Source organism: Anopheles coustani, chromosome 3 (assembly GCF_943734705.1).
Source record: "Anopheles coustani chromosome 3, idAnoCousDA_361_x.2, whole genome shotgun sequence".
NCBI classification, from domain to species: domain Eukaryota; kingdom Metazoa; phylum Arthropoda; class Insecta; order Diptera; family Culicidae; genus Anopheles; species Anopheles coustani.
The window spans coordinates 40843540-40863236 of NC_071288.1; the positions used below are offsets into that span (position 1 = coordinate 40843540).

The 19697-nt window shown below is 50.6% G+C and overlaps 1 protein-coding gene across 1 annotated transcript in view; it reads left to right on the top strand.

Annotated features, from left to right (window-relative positions):
- Positions 1 to 18875, top strand: part of LOC131271756 (uncharacterized) — a 45480-nt gene extending 26605 nt beyond the window's left edge. Inside the window, exons 2-10 of the mRNA XM_058273283.1 lie at positions 2991 to 3151; positions 3248 to 3490; positions 3569 to 3988; positions 4072 to 8097; positions 8575 to 12015; positions 12136 to 12626; positions 12802 to 13039; positions 14197 to 16243; positions 17159 to 18875. Coding sequence (XP_058129266.1) covers positions 2991 to 3151; positions 3248 to 3490; positions 3569 to 3988; positions 4072 to 8097; positions 8575 to 12015; positions 12136 to 12626; positions 12802 to 13039; positions 14197 to 16243; positions 17159 to 18048 — 11957 coding nt within the window. The 3' untranslated portion in view covers positions 18049 to 18875. The remainder of the gene's footprint in view (positions 1 to 2990; positions 3152 to 3247; positions 3491 to 3568; positions 3989 to 4071; positions 8098 to 8574; positions 12016 to 12135; positions 12627 to 12801; positions 13040 to 14196; positions 16244 to 17158) is intronic.
- Positions 18876 to 19697: the final 822 nt, after the last annotated feature.

The window sequence follows — 19697 nt, forward strand, 5'->3', positions numbered from 1 at the left end:
CAGCAGAGAGCGAGAGAGTGTGCGAGAGCGAAAGTGTTGTGAGAATCCGAACCTTAACATTCGCTGGCGTTTCCTTCCGCCCGCCGAACAACAAACCATATCCGTGTGGTGTGCGCGTGGAAATGTTTTGCTTCTGCCTTTTTCCCCCGTAACGCCAGAGTCGCGTCATCAAGCCTCTCTGCGTTAAGCATCTTTTTGTTACGACGCCGGGGCACGTGGTCTGAGAGGGCGTTCGCGATGGGGGAGTTTCTCTTCCGTCCCCGGAAGTGGGAAGCACGCGGGACGAGTTCGGGGTGGTTCGGGGAACGATGGGATGCCTTATGGCAAACGAAAGATGAGCGTGTGGTTCGAGCCAGGAGAAAGCACCGCACAATTATCCGAGTAACGGGTTCGATTCCGTCCGGACTCCGGAGGCATCTGTTGGCAGTTCCGCTCATCGGGCATCAGCACCATCATCGTCATCATCCATCACCACCATTATCGTGTAAAAAGGACTCGCCTCTCGCAGGATATCGCTCACGTATCGTAGTATAGGGGCTGGATCCGACATCCAGACAATCAATTGCAAGCGGCCCCACGGCACGCCAGGTAATCGAAGTGTGCGCAAACATTAGTAGGGATTGTGAGTCCGTTCTCGACGCACGAACATCGAGTAGGCACCGCGCGTTGCCTCGGAATGCTTCTGCCGTCGCAGAGGAGAGCGTCAGCTTTCCGTTCCTTTCCACCGCTGGTGACCCGTTTTTCACGTCACAAATCCTCCTCGTGGTGGGTTTCGGTTTCGGGAAATTGTTTACTGCAAGAATGGTTTTTGGTGAACCCGTGATGGGTGAAGTGTGGGTGAAAAGGAAAACAAGGAAAAAGAAAAGCGTCTGATACCCAACCGCAACGTGGCCACTTTCTTCTAAAAATAAGTCACATATCACCAAAACCACCTTTCGATCATCGCGAGACGGCGGCGGCAGGTTCGTTCTTCGTCTGATAAGTGAACCAGTGCGCTTAGAGTGGGTGCAGTTCTCGATGCCGACGACAGCCAGCTGGCGTGGTTTTTGTGCTATAATTGCAAATTCAGATCATTGCCTCGACGCAATCACCGCCAGCCAGAGTGCCACGATAGATAGAAGGGAGACAGAACGTCTTCTCCGTTCGGTAACAGCGCGGCTAGCACAGTTCAAGTGAGAGAAAACAAGTCGCCTACTTTGTCATTCTTGCCCAAGTGAAACGAAAAGAAAAGAAGTACACGCCAGCGTTAGAAAGTTTCCCGCATGCTCTCAATTCTTGTTTTTCCCTGTGGTGTGTTCACCTACCCATCGCTCCGTGATAAATTATCTCGCGAAAAAGTAGTGTTGCTATTTCCACCGGGACGCACGTCCAACCGCCGAGACGCTGAATGGTTCACTTGTGCTTCATAAAAGAAAGAAGTTCGCGGTGGTATTTGCCTCCTATCACACAACGACGACGATGGTCAGAATGGGAAGATGACGATGATGATATGACGATATGATGGTGATGAACAATCATGGTGGTATTACAATACTGTGTTGCTACTTGTACATCCGTTCGCACGGCACGACGCTGGCTCGTGCTCGATGCTCTCCGTTCGCGTGACAAACAAAGGAATTTTTCCAATTCCCGGAAAACTCCTCCGCCCCCATCCCCGTATGCTGCCCCCAGCGTGTCGCTCTCGTGAGCTCGCGAACTCCGGACTTCGGAGGAAAACGCGAACCACGGTGGCAGCGCGCGCTCTCTCTCGCTCTCTCACGGCCCGATGACTTTGTGTTGGGAAAACGGCGCGTCGCGGAAAAACGGCTCGTAATAACAAGCGCGCACTGGGAGGGAGCGTGAAAAAGGGAAAAGCGAAAAGGATAACTCCGGCACGCTCTACGGTTTTTGGGCTCTGCGGTGGAAAAAAGGGATACACATCGCATTACACAGTACACAGCGTGTTATCAGTTGTTGTGCTCTTGTTTGTTCGGCTGCCGTTTGAGAATGAGAGCAATCCGGATGAAGTGTCCGCGCGGCGTATACGTACCATCGCATCTCTGCAGATTAAGTGTAATGCATGAATTTCTAGCACGAGCCTGGCTCTCCGGCCACTTTCTTCGGAGGTGTTAGGCAATACACGGGCTACGACGAATGCAGCACACGGAATAAAATCGCGCACACCCGTATAAAGTAATTGTCCTTCGAAAAGAGTACTCCGAAGAGTTTCGTTTTCCCGACGCAGATAAGTTTATCCTTTCGTCGCTGGAAGAGCGTGTGCATTGGCTTTTAATATTTGAGTTTCCCGTTTGTTGTTGCCTGTAGTGCCCGAAAGACCGAAAAGTAAAAAGTCAGCCACCATTAATCGATTTTTTACGACTTCACACACCTGCGATGGCGCATAAAATAATGTGCAACACTTATAGTGAAATTATATTCCATTTTTAGGTGTTAGTGTAATTATTCAGTGCTAGCCAGTGAGTGAGATATCTTCGTATGTAAAGCATTTATCAAGTCATCCTCGACAAATCCAGGCGAATATCAATGTTTTTGAAATCAAGTGAAAATAATGCAAATTCAATGCAATATTCGCTAGTGTGAAATTGATGTTGATGTTGAAGTGTAGTTTTGCGGCTAAGAGTGTTTGTGAGATTAATCGGATGCAGCCGTGTGTTACCGGATAAAACAAAAATGTGAATATGTGAATACCTATGCAATAATTCCTAAACACCTGTAACACGGTGTATCGTTGTTTAGTGGTGCGTATTTTCGGTGGAATTTCTTCAGGAAACCGTACTGCGATAGCGATGAGAAGATGATATTCGGTAAAAAGTGATGTGATGCTAAGTTTGGTTTTGTTGTCATGAAAACCACCTCTCCTGAAATTGTTCTACGCCCAACACAACGATCTCTCCTTGGCCTACCCCTCCTTATGTTTTGCTTCCTACATTTTTACCAAGCAAGCTTTGTTTGACCATTTAATAACGGATATTTTTCGCGCTTCAATGTAGGTATTTTGTCTCCTCCGGGTCCATTTCTAACACCGAGCCCATCGCCGTCGATACCAGCGAGTCCTCGGCTGCAACCGTCACCATCACAGTCACCATTTTCGCAACAGCAGGACATTCTACTGGTGACAAACAGCACCATAAATAATGTGACTCAGGAGCAAGTAAGTTTTCGTCGTTCATCGCAGTAGGCTTTGAAGGTTTCCTATCCTATAAATTGATATTTTATTTTGTTTCTTTTTTTTTTTTTGTTTGCTCAGGACCGGAAGACGGGTATTGTTGGTCGTCGTCAGTCATTCAGTCAGCAGCAGCAACAGCAGCAGTCCAGTATCATCCAGCAACAGCTCCACCAAGGACTGAGCAACAGCACCAGCCCCAATGCCGGCACAGTGGTTTACCGTCCTAGTCCAACGCAGTCTCCTGCTGGCGCTACGACGTACACAACGCCCGGCAATGAGTTTAACACGACACTAGTTGGTTCCAATAACATTTCACTCAATAAGGTACGTGAACAAAGAAACTCAAAGAACTTAGTAGAGAGTGTTTATTAAAATTTTGTTTTTTTTTTTATATTTCTTCAGAAGGGACGCAAATCGTCCTCGATCAGTGGAATCCAACAGCAGCAGCAGCAGCAGCCACAACAACACCTCCACCATCAGTCACATGCAGGCCATGGACATGGAACATTGCCCCCCGCCAGTAGCCCGAAAGCGGCGAAAAAAGCAATGCAACACCATCAGCAGCAGCCGGCGTACCAGCATCCGCACTCCCAGCAGCAGCACCAGCAACACCACGGATCCGTCTCGTTCGTCGGCAGTCCCATCGCAAGCCCCAGTCCGATTTCCAGCCCGAACGGCTCAATACTGGTCACGACCACCGGCGGGACGAATGGTGGTGGTGGAGCGGCGGGGAGTATCATTGTGGGCAGTGCGACGACCAGTGGCAATCCGGGTGGGCCGGCACAATTGAGGCCACCGACGCCCCAGCCCATCATCCAGCAGGTAAGGGATCAGAACCTCGAGTTGGCGAAATTCAATGTACTAAATGTGTTTGTTTTTCCTTCTTTCTTTCTATTGCGTTGCAGTATCCTGTAATGGGCACCGGAAATCAAATAGTGCAAATATTTCAAGGTTCTCAGTTTATCGCGCAATCGCAAGCGGGCACGACGGCCACCGTGCAGCATCTCGCGAATCAACAGCAGCACCTTCAGCAGAGCGGTCGCCATACAACGACGTTAGTGTCCCAGCCTAGCCCTCAGCATCAACAGCAACAGCAGCACCAGCAGCAATTAAACCAAACCAACGCTCAGCAGCAGCAGCAGCAGCATATACCGCTGCAAACGTTGCACGCAATCCAGCAGTCCCCATCGCATCAGCAGCAATTTGTCCAGCAGCAGATCATTGCGGCATCCTCGGTCGCGCCCAGTGTGATACCTTCGTCTGCTTCCACCACCGTCGTGACTTCCGCGGGTGGCCTAGTGATCAGCGGGAATGCCCTTCAATCGCCTCCTCCTTCTGCGCCTGGCGGAGGCATGGTGAAGCACCACAGCAAAGGACCCCAGCAGATACTGCCGAAACCCGCCACGGGTTCCTCTACACCGTCGGGGTCTCCGTCGTCTTCGGCGTCAGCGCACCAGCAACAACAAAGTCCCCAGCAGGTGACGGCGTACGTCTCCAGCTACGGCACCACGCCAATGGTGCACGGCACGACGAAGACGATCGTTTCGCAGCCTAAAACAGTCACGTCCCTTTCCCTTCCGACCATGGTGTCGCAGCTGCCGGCACAAATACAGGTGTCCCAGTCGAACGCCGGCGGAACCAGTCAAGTTCACTTCACCACCACTGCACCCCAACCGACCGTGGCGGCCGTCACCGGTCAAACGGGACCCGGTCCACAGATGGTTACCACGGCAACGCCACAACCCGCCGGAGGGCAGCAGCCGGGAGGGGCAGGCCAGACGGCCACGCCAACAGCGACCGCGCAAAACGGTTCCATCATTCTACCGACGGGTAATATCAACGCACAGCCCCTCCTCCTGAACCAGATGCCGGTGCTGGTACAACAGAATACACCGCAAGGTGTGCAGCTGATACTGCGCCCCCCGACACCCCAGATCGCAACACCGAGCCTGGTGATACACAATACGCGACCACAGCAACTGCAGCAATCGCATCAGCCCCAGCAGGTGCTACGGATACTGAACACCAATGGGACGATGCAGCTGGCACCGACGTTTATCGTGTCGTCCCAGGGCAACCTGGTGCAGCAGAACATTCCCGGACTGAAGACGAATCAGGGTGTACCGCTGACGCAGCTTCAGGGTTTGCAGGGACAGCGTCAACCGCAGCAGTTGACCGCCGCCATCAACCAGCATCTGCTGAGCCAGGGCGTGGCGCAAATACAGAACCTGCAGCTGAACGGCAACCTCGCCCAGATTCAGATGCCCAACGGGTTAAACGGGCAGTTGCTGGCCACCTCGCTACCGGCCCAGTTCCAGCAAGCAAGCGTCGGTGGGTTCGGTATACAGAACCAAAACATTAACCTCAACCAGCTGGGCAGTGTGAATCTGCAGCTCGCGGCAACACCCGGCGGTGCAACATTCGTGTCCCCGTCATCCACACCGGGAGCAACGGCAGGCACGGGGCAGTCCGGCGAGATAGTGGTTAGCGCTCAAAACATTCAGTTTGCAACGGCACCCGGAGCGGCAGGTAATGCCACCATCACTGTGAACGCGCAAGGTCAGCACCAGCAACAGCAGCAGCATCATCAACAACAACAACAGCAACCACCGCAGCACCATCAGCAGCAAGGAGGTCAACAGATTTTGACCACCTCCTCGATCGATGGACAAATACAGACCGCTCAAATAATTCCCACTGTATCTGCGGAGGCCTTGCGGAACCACTCTGGAACGCCAATCATTACGACCGCATCCGGCCAGCAGGTGATCGTGACGGACGGTGGAAAAGGGCAGTTGCACACGCAAACTCTCTCGGGACAACAACAGCAAGCGCTGCTGTACAACCATGCAGCCATCCAGCAACAGCAGCTGCAACCCAACGCCACTCCCGTAACCTTGCAGCAGCCGATGCAGCAACAAACGTCGCTTCCACCGGCAGCAGCAGCACCACAACCACCGAACCTAGTCGCGGCAACACGCATCGAAGTGGACAAACCGAAGAAAGAACGACGTAGCAAGAAGAAGGTGAAACCTGTGCAACCACCCGTGGCGACGGCGGCACCGATTATCGTACAATCGAGCGTTCCCATCACGAGCCAAACCCCTGTCGTCAATAGTGCTCCGGTGACGACGACGTCGATGACGACATCGACTACGTCCAACAACGCGGAGCGGCTTGCATCACCACCGTCGCCGTACACAAACACGCACACCTCGACGGGGAAACTCGACCTGGCGAACCTGATGAAGATCTCCGGTATCGGCATCGAGGACGATGATTTTATGGACACCGACGAACCGCCGCCATTGTTGGCACCCGCCTCACACGGTCACGGTAGTGGATCGGCTGTCGATTATCCTGCCAACATTGTGATACAACAGAACGAACATACGACGACAACGAGCAATATCGTCAGTGGTGCAGTACCAACGCATCCGCAGCAGCAGCAGCAGCAACACCAACCAATTGGAACGATAAAGGGAATGATGTCGCCTCCTCCACCACCCCAACCGGTTGTTCCTGCTATTGCCACTCCAGCGCCACCATTGGCCGCGCAGGTCCACATACAATCGCAACAGCAGCACAGTCAAACGAATCCATCAAAAGGCGGTGGAAACGGCAGTGATATTATGATAACGATCCCAAGTGGGGCCAGTGGTTCGGGAAATGCCGAAATTCCCTATACTATTTCGATACCCACATCCGGCTTGGAAGCATCCCGCACGGGCAAGGTTTCCACCAGTGCTAGCAATAATCAACTGGGCCAAACGCCTAGTACTCCTGGAGCGACGACGGTGCAAGAAGGACAACCGTCATTCATGATCACCATCGATCCGTCGAACGATCCCAGTTCGGGCCAGGCATCGTACACGGTTTCTTTGCCACGCTTTGGTACCGGCGCTGGTGGTGAGGAATCGTCGAAAATCGTCAACGTAGCCACCGTTGCACCGACGACGACCGTCCAGGTACCATGCAGTAGTAGTACGAGCACGTCACCGATGGCCTCTAGCACCACCACGACCACAATGCACCAGAGCAATACGATTTGCGTGAACAGCCTGATGAACAATGTGCTGAACAACACGCAGGTTACGCCGACTCTGCAAAGTCAGATCAACGAGATTCAAAATCAGTTGATGGCCGAAGCTCAACCGCATCTCGTTTCCTCCTCTTCTTCGACGGTTGCCACGACAATGCAGCAGCACTCCCGTCTAGTGAGCTCGGTTGCGTCGATCACTTCAACACCATCCGTTACACCGTCTTCGCTAGCGACAGCAACGTCTACTTCAATTGTGATATCACCAAGCAATAAGATTTCGCCGGTTGCTTCTTCCGCGTCGAAGAAAAAAGCTGGAGGCGCTGGTACGGGTGGCAGCGGTGGACCCGCTGGCACTGGCGCCAACGTAGGCGGTAGCAAGAAAAATGGAAAGAAGCTCGAGAAAACGTTCGACTTTATCGGCACGGCCAGTGCGGTACCGACGCAGATCGGCAATATTCAAATTTCCCAGATCGACGGTACGGCGGTAAACAACAACAAGGTGGCCAAGAACAGTACCATAAACAACCAAATACAAATTACACCGATCATCGACAACAAGGTGATGGTTTCGCAGGCACCGCCGATGCTCGGTACAACCGGAAGCGGACAGTATCAGCAGGTGGTCACTAGCCAATCGCAGCCCTCAATCACGATACAAAGCCAACTTCAGCTAGCAACCCAGCAGCAACCGAACCAAACGGTCCTCACATCATTGGCCAGTGGGGTCGTTCACCAACAGCATAGTGTGCAGGCCATTCCCACGTCGGTGCAATCGAACGTTATCGGCGCTGGTAGTGGTGGTGGTGGTGGAGTCGTTTTTACCACCCATCAACAGCAACCATCGGTTGTTGTAACGCCGACAATGCAAACAAATCAAACGTCTATCATCGCAACCCCAGCGACACCAATACAGACCCAGCAGCAACAGCAACAGCAGCATCAACAGCAGATACAACACCAGCAACAGCAACAGCAAATTCAGATACAACAACAATTGCAACAGCAGCAGCAACAACAGTTACAGCAACAGCAACTGCAACAACAGCAACAGCTTCAACATCAACAGCAGCAGCAACAGCAACAGCAGCAACAGTTACAACAACAGCAGCAGCAGCAGCAACAGCAGCAGCAGCAGCAACAGCAACAGCAACAGCAACAACAGCAGCAGCAGCAACAGCAACAGCAACAGCAACAGCAGCAGCAGCAGCAGCAGCAGCAACAACAGCAACAGCAACAGCAACAGCAACAGCAACAGCAACAGCAACAGCAACAGCAACAGCAACAGCAACAGCAACAACAACAACAACAACAACAACAGCAGCAACAACAACAACAGCAACAACAACAACAGCAACAACAACAACAGCAACAACAACAACAACAACAATTACCACCCCCTCCACCACCGGTGACTTCAGCACAAAGCATTCTTTCGCAGCTGACAGGAAGTCTTAGCTTATCGCTGGTTGAGAATGGACAGTTGATACTGAAGCATGACATAAATCAACCCCAAACACCAGAATCGCAGACTATCCTGCAAGCCATTCTTTCCGGTGCACTGGGCAACATTACGTTGGTAAATGAACCATCCAAACTACCATTACCGACGAATGCGGCCGCTATAGGTACTGTTCAATCCCAGCAACAGCAACAGCAGCAGCAGCAGCAGCAGCAAGTACAAGTGACGGCCACACCGCATGGCGTTCAACAGAGTTCGCAAGGTCATCAGATTGTAGTGACAGCACAGCCCCCGCAGCAACATAACAAATCCGTCGCTGCCGTGAGCGGACAGATACAACATCAAAAAAGTCAAGGAGGTGCTACGGTGACAATACAGACGGGACAGCATCAGCTACATCAGCAGCAACAACTACAGCAACAGCAACAGCAACAGCAACAGCAGCAACACCAGCAGCAGGTTCAACAGCAAAATCAACTTATGCAGCAACAGCAATTTAACAGTATGACACCTGTGTTTAGCTCGCAAGCAGCAGGTTCACAACAGCCGACAACAGCCCAGCAGCAATCCATTGGTGGAAACATTCAAAGCAATTTGGTTCAATCGCAGCAACCGATGCTGCAACAGCCAGGATCTACGTTGAAGGATGGACGAAAGCCGGAAACGGTGATTGAACCGGTTATGGGTCAACAACAACAACAACAGCTTCAATCGCAGCAAGCGCCTACACAAATACAAACACAACAGCATCTACAACAACAACAACAGCAGCAGCAGCAGGTGTTGCAGCAGCATCAACAACATCACACTGTTGTAATGAATCCAAATACTCCGAAGCTGGTAGAGCTGCCAAAGGTTGGACCAAACCAGCAATTGTTTTCGCTCAACACGCTGACTAATCAAATCACGCAACTCAACCCAGGCCAAACGACGGCCGCCCTCGGACCGATGGAGCGTGTGCTGATTGTCCCAACCGGTATAAACGCGCAGCAGCTGGCGCAATGTTTGATGCAGGGACAGATCCACTTCAACAATGTCGGACAGGTGACACAGTCCAGCGAAACGAGACCGACCCCTACACTGTCGCAATCGCAATCACAACCACCGGCACTTTCGTCGACGACAACCGGAGTGCCCACCAAGGGTACGACGACTCCTCAAATGATGACCCAACAACAGCAGCAGATGGCTAAGAGCCAGGCAACAAAGTCTCAGCAAATTATAACTAACCCCGGTGGTAACGTAATCGGTACGAAGGTATTAAACAATGCGGTCAATGTAACGAATAACACGGCGGTGGTCACTAAGGAAAAGCCCAAACGAAATCGCTCGAAGAAGCAGGACAAACCGGTTCCGTCTGCAGTGCCGCCAAAGGCAGCTATCGTAAAGGTAAACTCGGTCTCCAGTGGGCTGCCACCGAGTGTAGTCCTACAACCTGGTCAGCATGCGCAGCCGATCCTGGCCGAGGATGGTACCAAGATTGGGACAAAAATTGTAGGGACGGTAAATCCAAACAATTTTGTTTCCAACAGCCAGCCACAACAACACCAGCATCAGCAGAATCTGGTACAACAGCAAACCCAGCCACTGGTAGCGCAAGTCCACCCGCAGCAGCATCAAACCACGAAAACGCCGTCAACATCGGTATCAACAATGGTAACCAAGGGCCAAGCCATCGGCACAACAAACGTCGTGTCGGCCATCGGAAGCAATACGACGAGCAGCATAACGGTAACGGCGGCGGTCAAAAAGAATCGTGTCAACGTCTCTCAACAGCAACAACAGCAGCAGACTACAATTCAGGTTCAGCCTCAAAAACAGCAGATGCCCCCATTGGTCAGTGTTAATTCCGTCGTACCAAGCCCGGCTTCCATTAGCAGTAGCAGCAGCAGCGGCAGCACAACAACGGCTGCCACCGGGACACCGACCGTTGTGCAGCGGGTCCAAACGATTCAGCTGACGCCGCAGAAACAGCAACACCTTAAAAACGTGCAACAACAGATTCAGCAGCTGTCGACAAAGTTGCAGAACAAAAACTTGCTCTCCTCGTTGATGATTCCGACCGAGTTCGACCCGGCCAACCCGATCCACGGGAAACCGTTGCCCACGGTCAAAAACCTGAACGCAATGTCCGACAAAGATATCTGCCAGGTGCTGCAGCGGCTGTTTATGGAACAGCAGAAAATTCTCTCAACGGGAAAAATTATTCCCACCATTCCCGCCGGGCACGCTTTCGGGGGTGCCGGGGTCAACGCGAATACCTCGCAACAGCCCGTTCCACCTCCACCGACACCGATCGTCATCCAAGGTGCGAGCAATACGACGGATCCACCGAAACCACCGCCACATGCCATCATATCGCCCATCACGGTGACACCGACCGGCAACGGGGGAAGTGGTACGGTAGCGGCCTTCCAACCCGGTGCCGGCGCTTCGGGTGGGCAGAATCAACAGATCGCCGTGGGAAAGCACGAGCTATTGCTGCCCATTTCTTCGACCGCAGGTGGCTCTACCATGAGCGTCCTCTCGTCGTCTGGCCCAATGATCTCGAGTGTTGCCCCAACGGTTGCCCACTCCTCAATGTCGATTACGATTACCAGCAGCACCGTACCGATTCAGAGTGGGACCGGTGTGAACGCACAGAAACCTTTCGGAGCGGCGTCCGCGATCGGTGGGAGTAGTAAGCAAACGACGACAATCATCCCGATCACCTCGACGCTCCAACCACTTCCACCATCACCGGTTTCGGCACAGCCAGGAGCAGTAAAGTCAGGACCGGGTCAACCGTCGACGTCGGTGGCGAACAGTGGCACCACAACTACCACGATCATGAATAACGTCGTTGGGATGAAAAGTCAACCGACAGCTAGTATCGTTCCGCAGCATCAGATTGTGGTGAACAGTAAAAACGTTGGCACCCTATCGGTCACTGGGCAAACGCAAGGCGGAGCCGGTTCCGTCATGCCACCCTTGCATACACTTGTGCCCACGCAACAGAATTCCGGCAACAGTACCAACACCGGTGCTCTGTCGAATAAAGTTGATGGAAATGGAACTTCGGCAACGATACTCAACCATCATCACAATAGTCAACTGATGGCCACACCACCACTGGCCACCACCCATCGCTCTAATACCCCCGTACCACCGCCACTAGTTCCTACGGCGATGTCAACTGCAAGTGGACAGCTGAAATCAGTATCGAGTGCAGGCAGTGGTGGGACGGCAAATTCTTCGATCGTGATCGTTGGTGGCTCACATGCTATCCTGAGCGGCTCCCCGCAGTTGATAGCCCAAACGGCGGCCAGAATTCAGCAGCAGCAGCAGCAACAACAACAGCAGCTACAACAACAACAACAGCAACAACAACAGCAGCAACAACAGCAACAGCAGCTACAACAACAGCAACAGCAGCAGCCACAACAACAGCAACAACAACAGCAGCAACAACACCAACAACCGCTTCATGGGCAAGGAAATACTATCCTCATTACCAACAATGGTGCGATTGTATCCTCTTCGATGACTGGAACAATCTCAACGCCGAACGTATCGTCAACCAGGACAGCGACATCCTTATCTTCCCCTTCGATTATGATATCTCCTCCCCCTTTGGTAGCAACCAATAGCAGCATCAATAACACATCCTTCACAGGCGGTGCCAGTTTCCATCCTCTACCCATTACCGGTACGAGTAGCAATCTGGTTTCTTCGATGTCGACGACAACGTCCACGACGACAACGGTCGCAGTGCCACAGATTGCGACCCTAACAACGACGACGACTAACGCGAACGCGCTTTCGTCGGCCGTCGTAGCCGCTTCCGCGATGACCAGCAACACTGGCACGCCGGCAGTAATCATCGCTGCTCCGGCGGGCACCTTGCCATCGACACCGATGACCTACATAACGACCAACGTTCCGAACAGCCCTGCTGTCAAAGTGCCCCGTGCAAGTTTGTGAGTGTGATATTACTTTTTTACAACTATTATCATAAAGAAGGCAACAAAAACCCGTCACCGGAATCGTTTCGGAACGCGAGAGACTCCCATAGGATATGATTCGGAATAGAAAACTTACTTGTGGCATTTGTCTTTGTTTTGTTCTTTCTGTTTCTCCCCCCGAATGGTACAGGTTTGAGATTCAGATACAGAAGGATCAGGACGCCTGTACAAAACCGGACACCAACACGCCATTCGGAAGCAAGCAGGATGCAATCAAGCGCCTCATCCGCTATCACTGCATGTACGAGGAGCGCTGCGAGGAGAACGAGGATGAGGAACTGCAGTTCGAGACCACCGCCGAGTGGTTTCCGGAGGCTTTTCGCACCATGCTCAGTCGCTACAAGCGCCTAATGATCAACGAGTCGATGGTAGGTTATGTTTTAGGTCCTTGTTTGACTGGTGTCGGAAATGTTGGTCGAAGCTCATTCAAATTTGGATGATATACATATAAGAATTTTAATTTCGTCTGTTCAAGCTTATTCCCTGGCTAATTTCAGTCTTTAATTCATCATCAAGGCGTTAAGAAGTAATCCAATAATTCTTCTTCTTGGCGTAACGACCACTTGGTCATACCGGCCCCGTTAAGGGCTTACGAGACTTGCTTCCCTGTTGTACGTGGATAATCAGTCCTCTCGTACCCTTGTATGGTCTCGGTTGGGATTCGAACCCACGCCATCGAGGTGGTGAACCCCCTAATCCAATAATAAAGCGCGCGAAATTCCTATAAACACATCATCCAAACTTACTTTTGATGAAAAATGTTTCGTATTAGTTATAAAAATATTACTTGCCCTTTGACCAAATTGATTTGAAATTTTCACTAGTTTTGGTGCAGGGATCATTATTACTCTTGCGGATTGGCTAACATAAAGCCCCAAGCTAAATTCTGTAGAGTTCCTTAGGAAATCCTGGACAAGTGATCTTACAAAACCTGTCCAATTTGATGTCGAAAACTTCTGAAAAATATTAAATAAACTAAGCACTTGTTGTATGTTGTTCAAGTGATCGTCACGTTAAATTTTATTGCGTTTATGGAAATTTTCTTCAATAATTATACATTCATATGTAATTGTATATTTAAAAGAACTGCACCACAAATAGTCATAATATGAAGTAAAAAAAAAAAAAAGTAAAATAGTCTTAAACATTAGGTTCACAATTAAAAGAAATGGAGGTGCTCTTATAGGAATTTCGTGCGCTTTATTTCAATATTTTTTTCCTTTTGTACATAGTTTACCGAAACGAGAAACTGTTCCCTTTAAATTGGTATAGATGATATTCATTATCGAGGTCTTTAGTTTATCCTATTTGAAGAACGTATTAGTAAGTCGAATAAATACGAATACGAATACGATATATGAATATACAAATTTAGATTTATTCAGCTGTTTTAACTAATGGCAAATTTTTAAAAATTGATAATATGTACAAAGTAAAATAAAAAGAAATTTGTATTGTACAAGCGTGAATGAGAAAATAATTGCTCTAATTTTTTGACGTATTTTTTACTCCCTCCCTTCCACAGCGCGAAGTGCGTACATCGGAACTGATGTTAGTGAACAAGCTGTTCAAAGCGGATATCACGCAGGAAATAGAAGAAATGCAAGAATTGATACGGGACAGAGAAAACGAAGGTGATCCACCAACGACGGCAACAACGACGGGAAGCAACGTAGACGAAGTGATCTGTGTTTCCTCTTCCGATGAGGAGAAACCCAAACACGGCGAGGCTCACTACGTGGCAAGAGATCACTCTCCGTTTCTACCCCTAACCCTAGCGGACGTATCGAATGGCAAGGATTCGCAGGCGTACAGTCCGGGTGATGCGACCTGTTTCAACCATGGCCCGTCCACGGGAGGCAGCACAAACTCGAGCCTGGTGGCAGAGACATTGCGATCGTCGGTCCAACAGACTATCAAATACGGTATGGTGGCAAGGGAAGAATCCACCGGACAACAGCCACCGTTACAGTCGGCATCGTCGTTGTCGTCATCGGTTGTGTACGAATCGTCGTCGGCGGCACCCGTAGCGATCAACAGCAACCTTTCGTTCCAGGGCTCATTCCAGCAGTCCTCTAGTGCCCATTCACTGATCGGCAAAACGCTGGAGGCTAGCTCCGGGCGCACAATGCCAGTTGCACGGCCTTCATCCGGTGGTGATCCCTTGTTCAAGAAGCACGTCCCCACAATGGTTGAAAGTTTTGACGATATCGAGAGCGAAATAACACCAAGTTTCATCATGAAAAAATGCGACGGCGGGGCGATGGCGGAGGAGAAGAAAAGTGAACCAATGGCACCTAGCTTCCAACCGGGTGCGGCGGTCGCTTCGACACCACCAACGTTGCGCTATTTCAATCAAGTGCACGCCACCCAAAAGGATTCAGCGGGCTCAGAAACGAAACAGTTTGCGGAACGGAGTAGCGGTAGCCACTTGCTTCCAACGTCAAATGACGTCCCACCGTTGGCGGCCATGCCAAAAGCTGCTGTCGGGTCTTCCGTCCCTGCGGAGCACAACGATACGTCGGAGCATTACGACGAGTGGATGTGCTTCCAGAAGGATCTGAACTACTTCAGCGGCGCCGGTAGCGATAATGCCGTCGTTGAAGGTGGAGGCATGCGAGCCGGGAGCAGTAACACCAACGCAACCGGTCGAAAGAAAACCCCCGAGGAGGAGATCCACGAAATGTTCCATTCGAACGATTCCAAAAGTGTGGATAAACAGCTGGAGCAGCTGTTTAGTGGATCGGTTGACGATAAACAGATTCATCACCAACAGCACCATCATCATTCTACCTCGAGGATCGACTCACCGTTGGCCGAGTTCCTAAATGCGCATCAACAGCAGCAGCAGCAGCAGCATCAACAGCAACACCAGCTACTATCAGGCAACAGAGGAAGTGGGGACGATACAGGTGTGACGTCGGCAATAGGTGTCGGATCCTCGAAAACTGTCGAAACGCGTCTCGATGCGCTGTTCGGATCGTTACATCGTCAGGGTGATAACTCTTCCCAGTCTGACGGTGGGTCGGTGTCCGCATCGGTTGGTGTGAGCGAAAAATCAGACGAACTGCTGGTGGGGACACGCAACAGTTGGACCTCTTCCGTTTTCCGAGAGGTAACGCAAGAAGAGGAAGCATCCACGCACGAGTCCTTCTTGCACAAAACATCGAACAGCTACGAAATGATGCATCAGTCTCGCAGTGTCATCAGCGGGACGCAGAAGCGCCTGTGGTCGGCCGCCACGACGAGCGAAAGTGGTGGAAGTGGTGGCCTACATTCGGGTGCGCTCTATCCCAACGTTTCGCCCACCTCGAGTCACCCGGGGGTGAACCCCAACAAACGACAGTGCCTTTCGCTGGGTCGCAACGAAGATCAGCTTGCCGATAGCGTTGATCTGGTCGTCGGTGGTGACAAGCACGATGATCACCGATGGCTGATGGAATGTACCGGCGACGATCCTATCACGACGACGACACCCCAAGGTATCCGGCAGCCAACGCAATCCGCCGCAGCAGCAAACCGGACAGCTAGGGTTGGCTCGAATGGTTCCGCTCAAACAACCTCCGCCGCAGGTAACGATCATATTCTCCTAAACCATGGTAGCAACAACAACGGTGCTGGTCGTGGTAGAACAGGTGCCGGTGGTGGTACAGACATAGACATTGACTGTGGCACGTCGTTGGTGCCCGGCGCTGGTGGTGGTGGTGATAGATGTAGAGCTAGTAGTGGGGTCATTATCGGTAGTAGCTGTGCTAACAACAGTAGACCACGGTGCAACCCGCTGGGCGGTGGTGGTGGGGATGGTGATGTTGATGAAGACGATCTCGACACTAACATCATGCTGGGTAGCACGAGTAATAATAGTAACAATAACAACAATAGTCATAATAATAACAACAACAACAACCACCATCATCAACATCATGGTCCACTGAAACGGACCTCCTGGAACGGTGACATCCTGCTGGCATCGGCGACGGAAGATGACCGGCACGTGCTCGACATGCTGGATACTAATCTTAGCCTAAGCCTGAACAACCTTAACAGTATCTGTAGCTCGAGCATACTGGACAACGGTGATCCCACCGACACCTCCGACTCGCTCGTCCACCATCACGCTGGACATGGTCAACATCAGCAGCAGCACCAGCAACTCCATCTTCACCATCAGCAGCAGCAGCAGCAGCAACAATCGCACCTAATGCACAACCACCTGTCACATAATCCCACCCATCACCACCTTCCCCATCATCTCCATCATAACCACAACCATCAGGATATGCACGTGTCAACGACGGTGGTGATGGGTACCGAAGGCAAGGGCAAAAGTTGCTTCCGCGATGTAGATGATGGTGGTGTTGCAGGCGACGACACGGCCAATCTAATGCTTTGTGGTGGTGGTGGTGATATTGGTAGTAGTAGTTCCTCCCAGCACGACAACGATGGCCACGGCAAAACTATCAACTATCTCGATCGTGATCTTCTAGGGCTGGATCCTCCCGCCGAGCTCCATCCCCATCATCATCACGGGGACGACGGAAGTGGTCGAGTACCGGTTGTGGTTAATAGTATCACGCGAAACTACAACGGTCCCGGTCCGACGAAAGAAGTTAGCTCCATCGCGCTGCAGCTTCAATCGGCGAGCATGAGTTTGGAAGCGAACACGACGTTCCAGGATCACCAACAGCAACAGCAACAACAGCAACAACAAGCCATTCACGATCTGCAGATGAATCACATCACGTTCGATGCGATCACGGGCCACAATTTCGAGGAAGACATCAGCCGGCAGGTACAGAACGCGATCGATAGCATACTGAATCTGCAGGCAAACGAAACGGACGGAGCGTTGCACTATTCGCTCGATCATTCCTTCCTGCCCGACAGCCCACTGTCGGCCGGTGGGCTCACCTCGCATACCGCCCCAGCGACCTCACCCTGCTCGTCGCATCATGCGCTTTTGGATGCGCCCATTATGAACCAGCATCATCATCAGCAACAGCAGCTGCCAGCGGTGAATCAAAACCAGTTGCAACAATCATCCCAGCAACAGCGACTGCAGCAACAACGCCAAGGTGGGGCGGCGTCCGTGTCGATGGCCGCTGTACAGCAGGTGGCTGGTATGAAGCGCAAGTATCCGAACGATTGCCCCTCGCCAATGGTCGGCGTGTCGCCGGACGATGGCAGTCCGATGGGTCCGGGTAGCAGCGGTAGCAGCAACAGCAGCAACAGCACTATCAGCAACCTCAGCAGTGCCACCTCCGGAAGCAGCAGTAGCAGCAGCAGCAGCACGGGAACCTTGCTCGGTGTTACCAATCACCACTTTGGTGTGAACGCGAACGATGCAGATCCGATGAAGACCATCATCAAATCCTGACAACTTTCCATCGTTGGCTAAACGGGCCACACCGCATCGACCGGGTGTGTATGATCATGATCGTGGATAGTTTGGATGGTATTTGTGTGTGTGCGAAAACACATTTGACATTGTGACGGCATCTAGGGGTAAATTTCAGTTCAGGATATGAGTGTTTTTATTTTAGAGACACTTTGTTTTAAAATCATTTAATTAATTCCTTTGTTCGGAAGAAGCTCCAAGTTACTCCAAAGGAGGTGTGCAATGTTTCCTGTAACCCAAATGACGTACTTTTACATATTGCAAAAATACTGCCACTTTTTAACGAATTATTTAAAATCTTGTCCTCTCCGCTACCCGATTGCTTTTACAGTCGCATGGAGCTCAGTCAATAACATTTTATTTCTTTACAATAACATGGAAGTTTTTTAAAAGGTTTATTAGAATGCCTCGTCTTCATGGCCACTTCATTCGTCATCATTTTGTAAGGCTTGTAGATTTTTGTTCTACTCTTCGTATTTCATTCAGTCCAACCTCTGGCCACTAGTTATCGGATAAAATAGGAGTCAAAGCACGCCAAAAACACCTTTTAACTAACCTTTCTATCAAGAGCAGATTTTTATGTTTTATTTTTCAGACAACTTGTGCATAGTTTATAAATGCCGTATTTTATGGATTATAGTGCAATATTTTTGACCTAACATTTGTTAATTTATGGATGTAAACTATAAACATACCATTGCTGCATTCATCGGGTGTAATGTTCACAATTTTACTAATAGAAACGTTTCGGAACTTTTCCAAATGCGATTCCAAAAGAGGAGAAAATAAATAATTTAAATTTTTGACTATTGGTTCATACATTTTCTAAAAATGTAAACTCACAGAGAAGAACTCAAGAGCGAAAATGGCAGTTTTAGTCATAATAGTTCTTCTCTGTTACGGTGGTTAGAAAATCGGCTCTCGAGCTCCAAAGCGCTCCCTCGTCGGCGTGTGTTCGAATCCCAACTGAGCCGTACCGATCCCTGTACGAGAGGCGACTTTCCACGTACACAAAGAGAACAGTAAGGTCGGACAAGATCGTTACACCAACAAAAAAAAAGTACTCCTCTGTTCATATGGATACTCTAACAGTCCACATGACAAGCCTAATCGCCGTACTGCTAATATACAACAGCCGACAAACTTAGGGGGTCCGCGACAGCCGAGCGGTAACGCCGGTTAGAAAATTGGCCTATGAGCGCCGGGGCTCACCACCTCGACGGCCTGGGTTCGAATACCAACCGAGACCGAACCCTCCCCTGTACGAGAGGACTGACTATCCACGTACAACAGGGAAACAAGTCTCGTAAGCCCTTAACGGGCAGGCATGACCAACAAGGTCGTTACGCCAAGAAGAAGAAGAATCCAGGACAATTTACATGAATTGTGAGTAAAGGAGTTTCGTCAAACTGGTAGGTTTTCAACAACTTAATAACACAAAATGAAAAATATTGCACGAAAATATTTGATGATATTTGATTAGAACTGCAACTGCTGTTTGCACTGAAAGTCACACGAAAATTAGCTTGGTGGTTACACTTACAATCCATAAAATGCGGCATACTTTCTGTTTTGGCATCAATATTTCTGCTTATTTTTTCTACAAATGCGAATTCTGAAAATTCCTG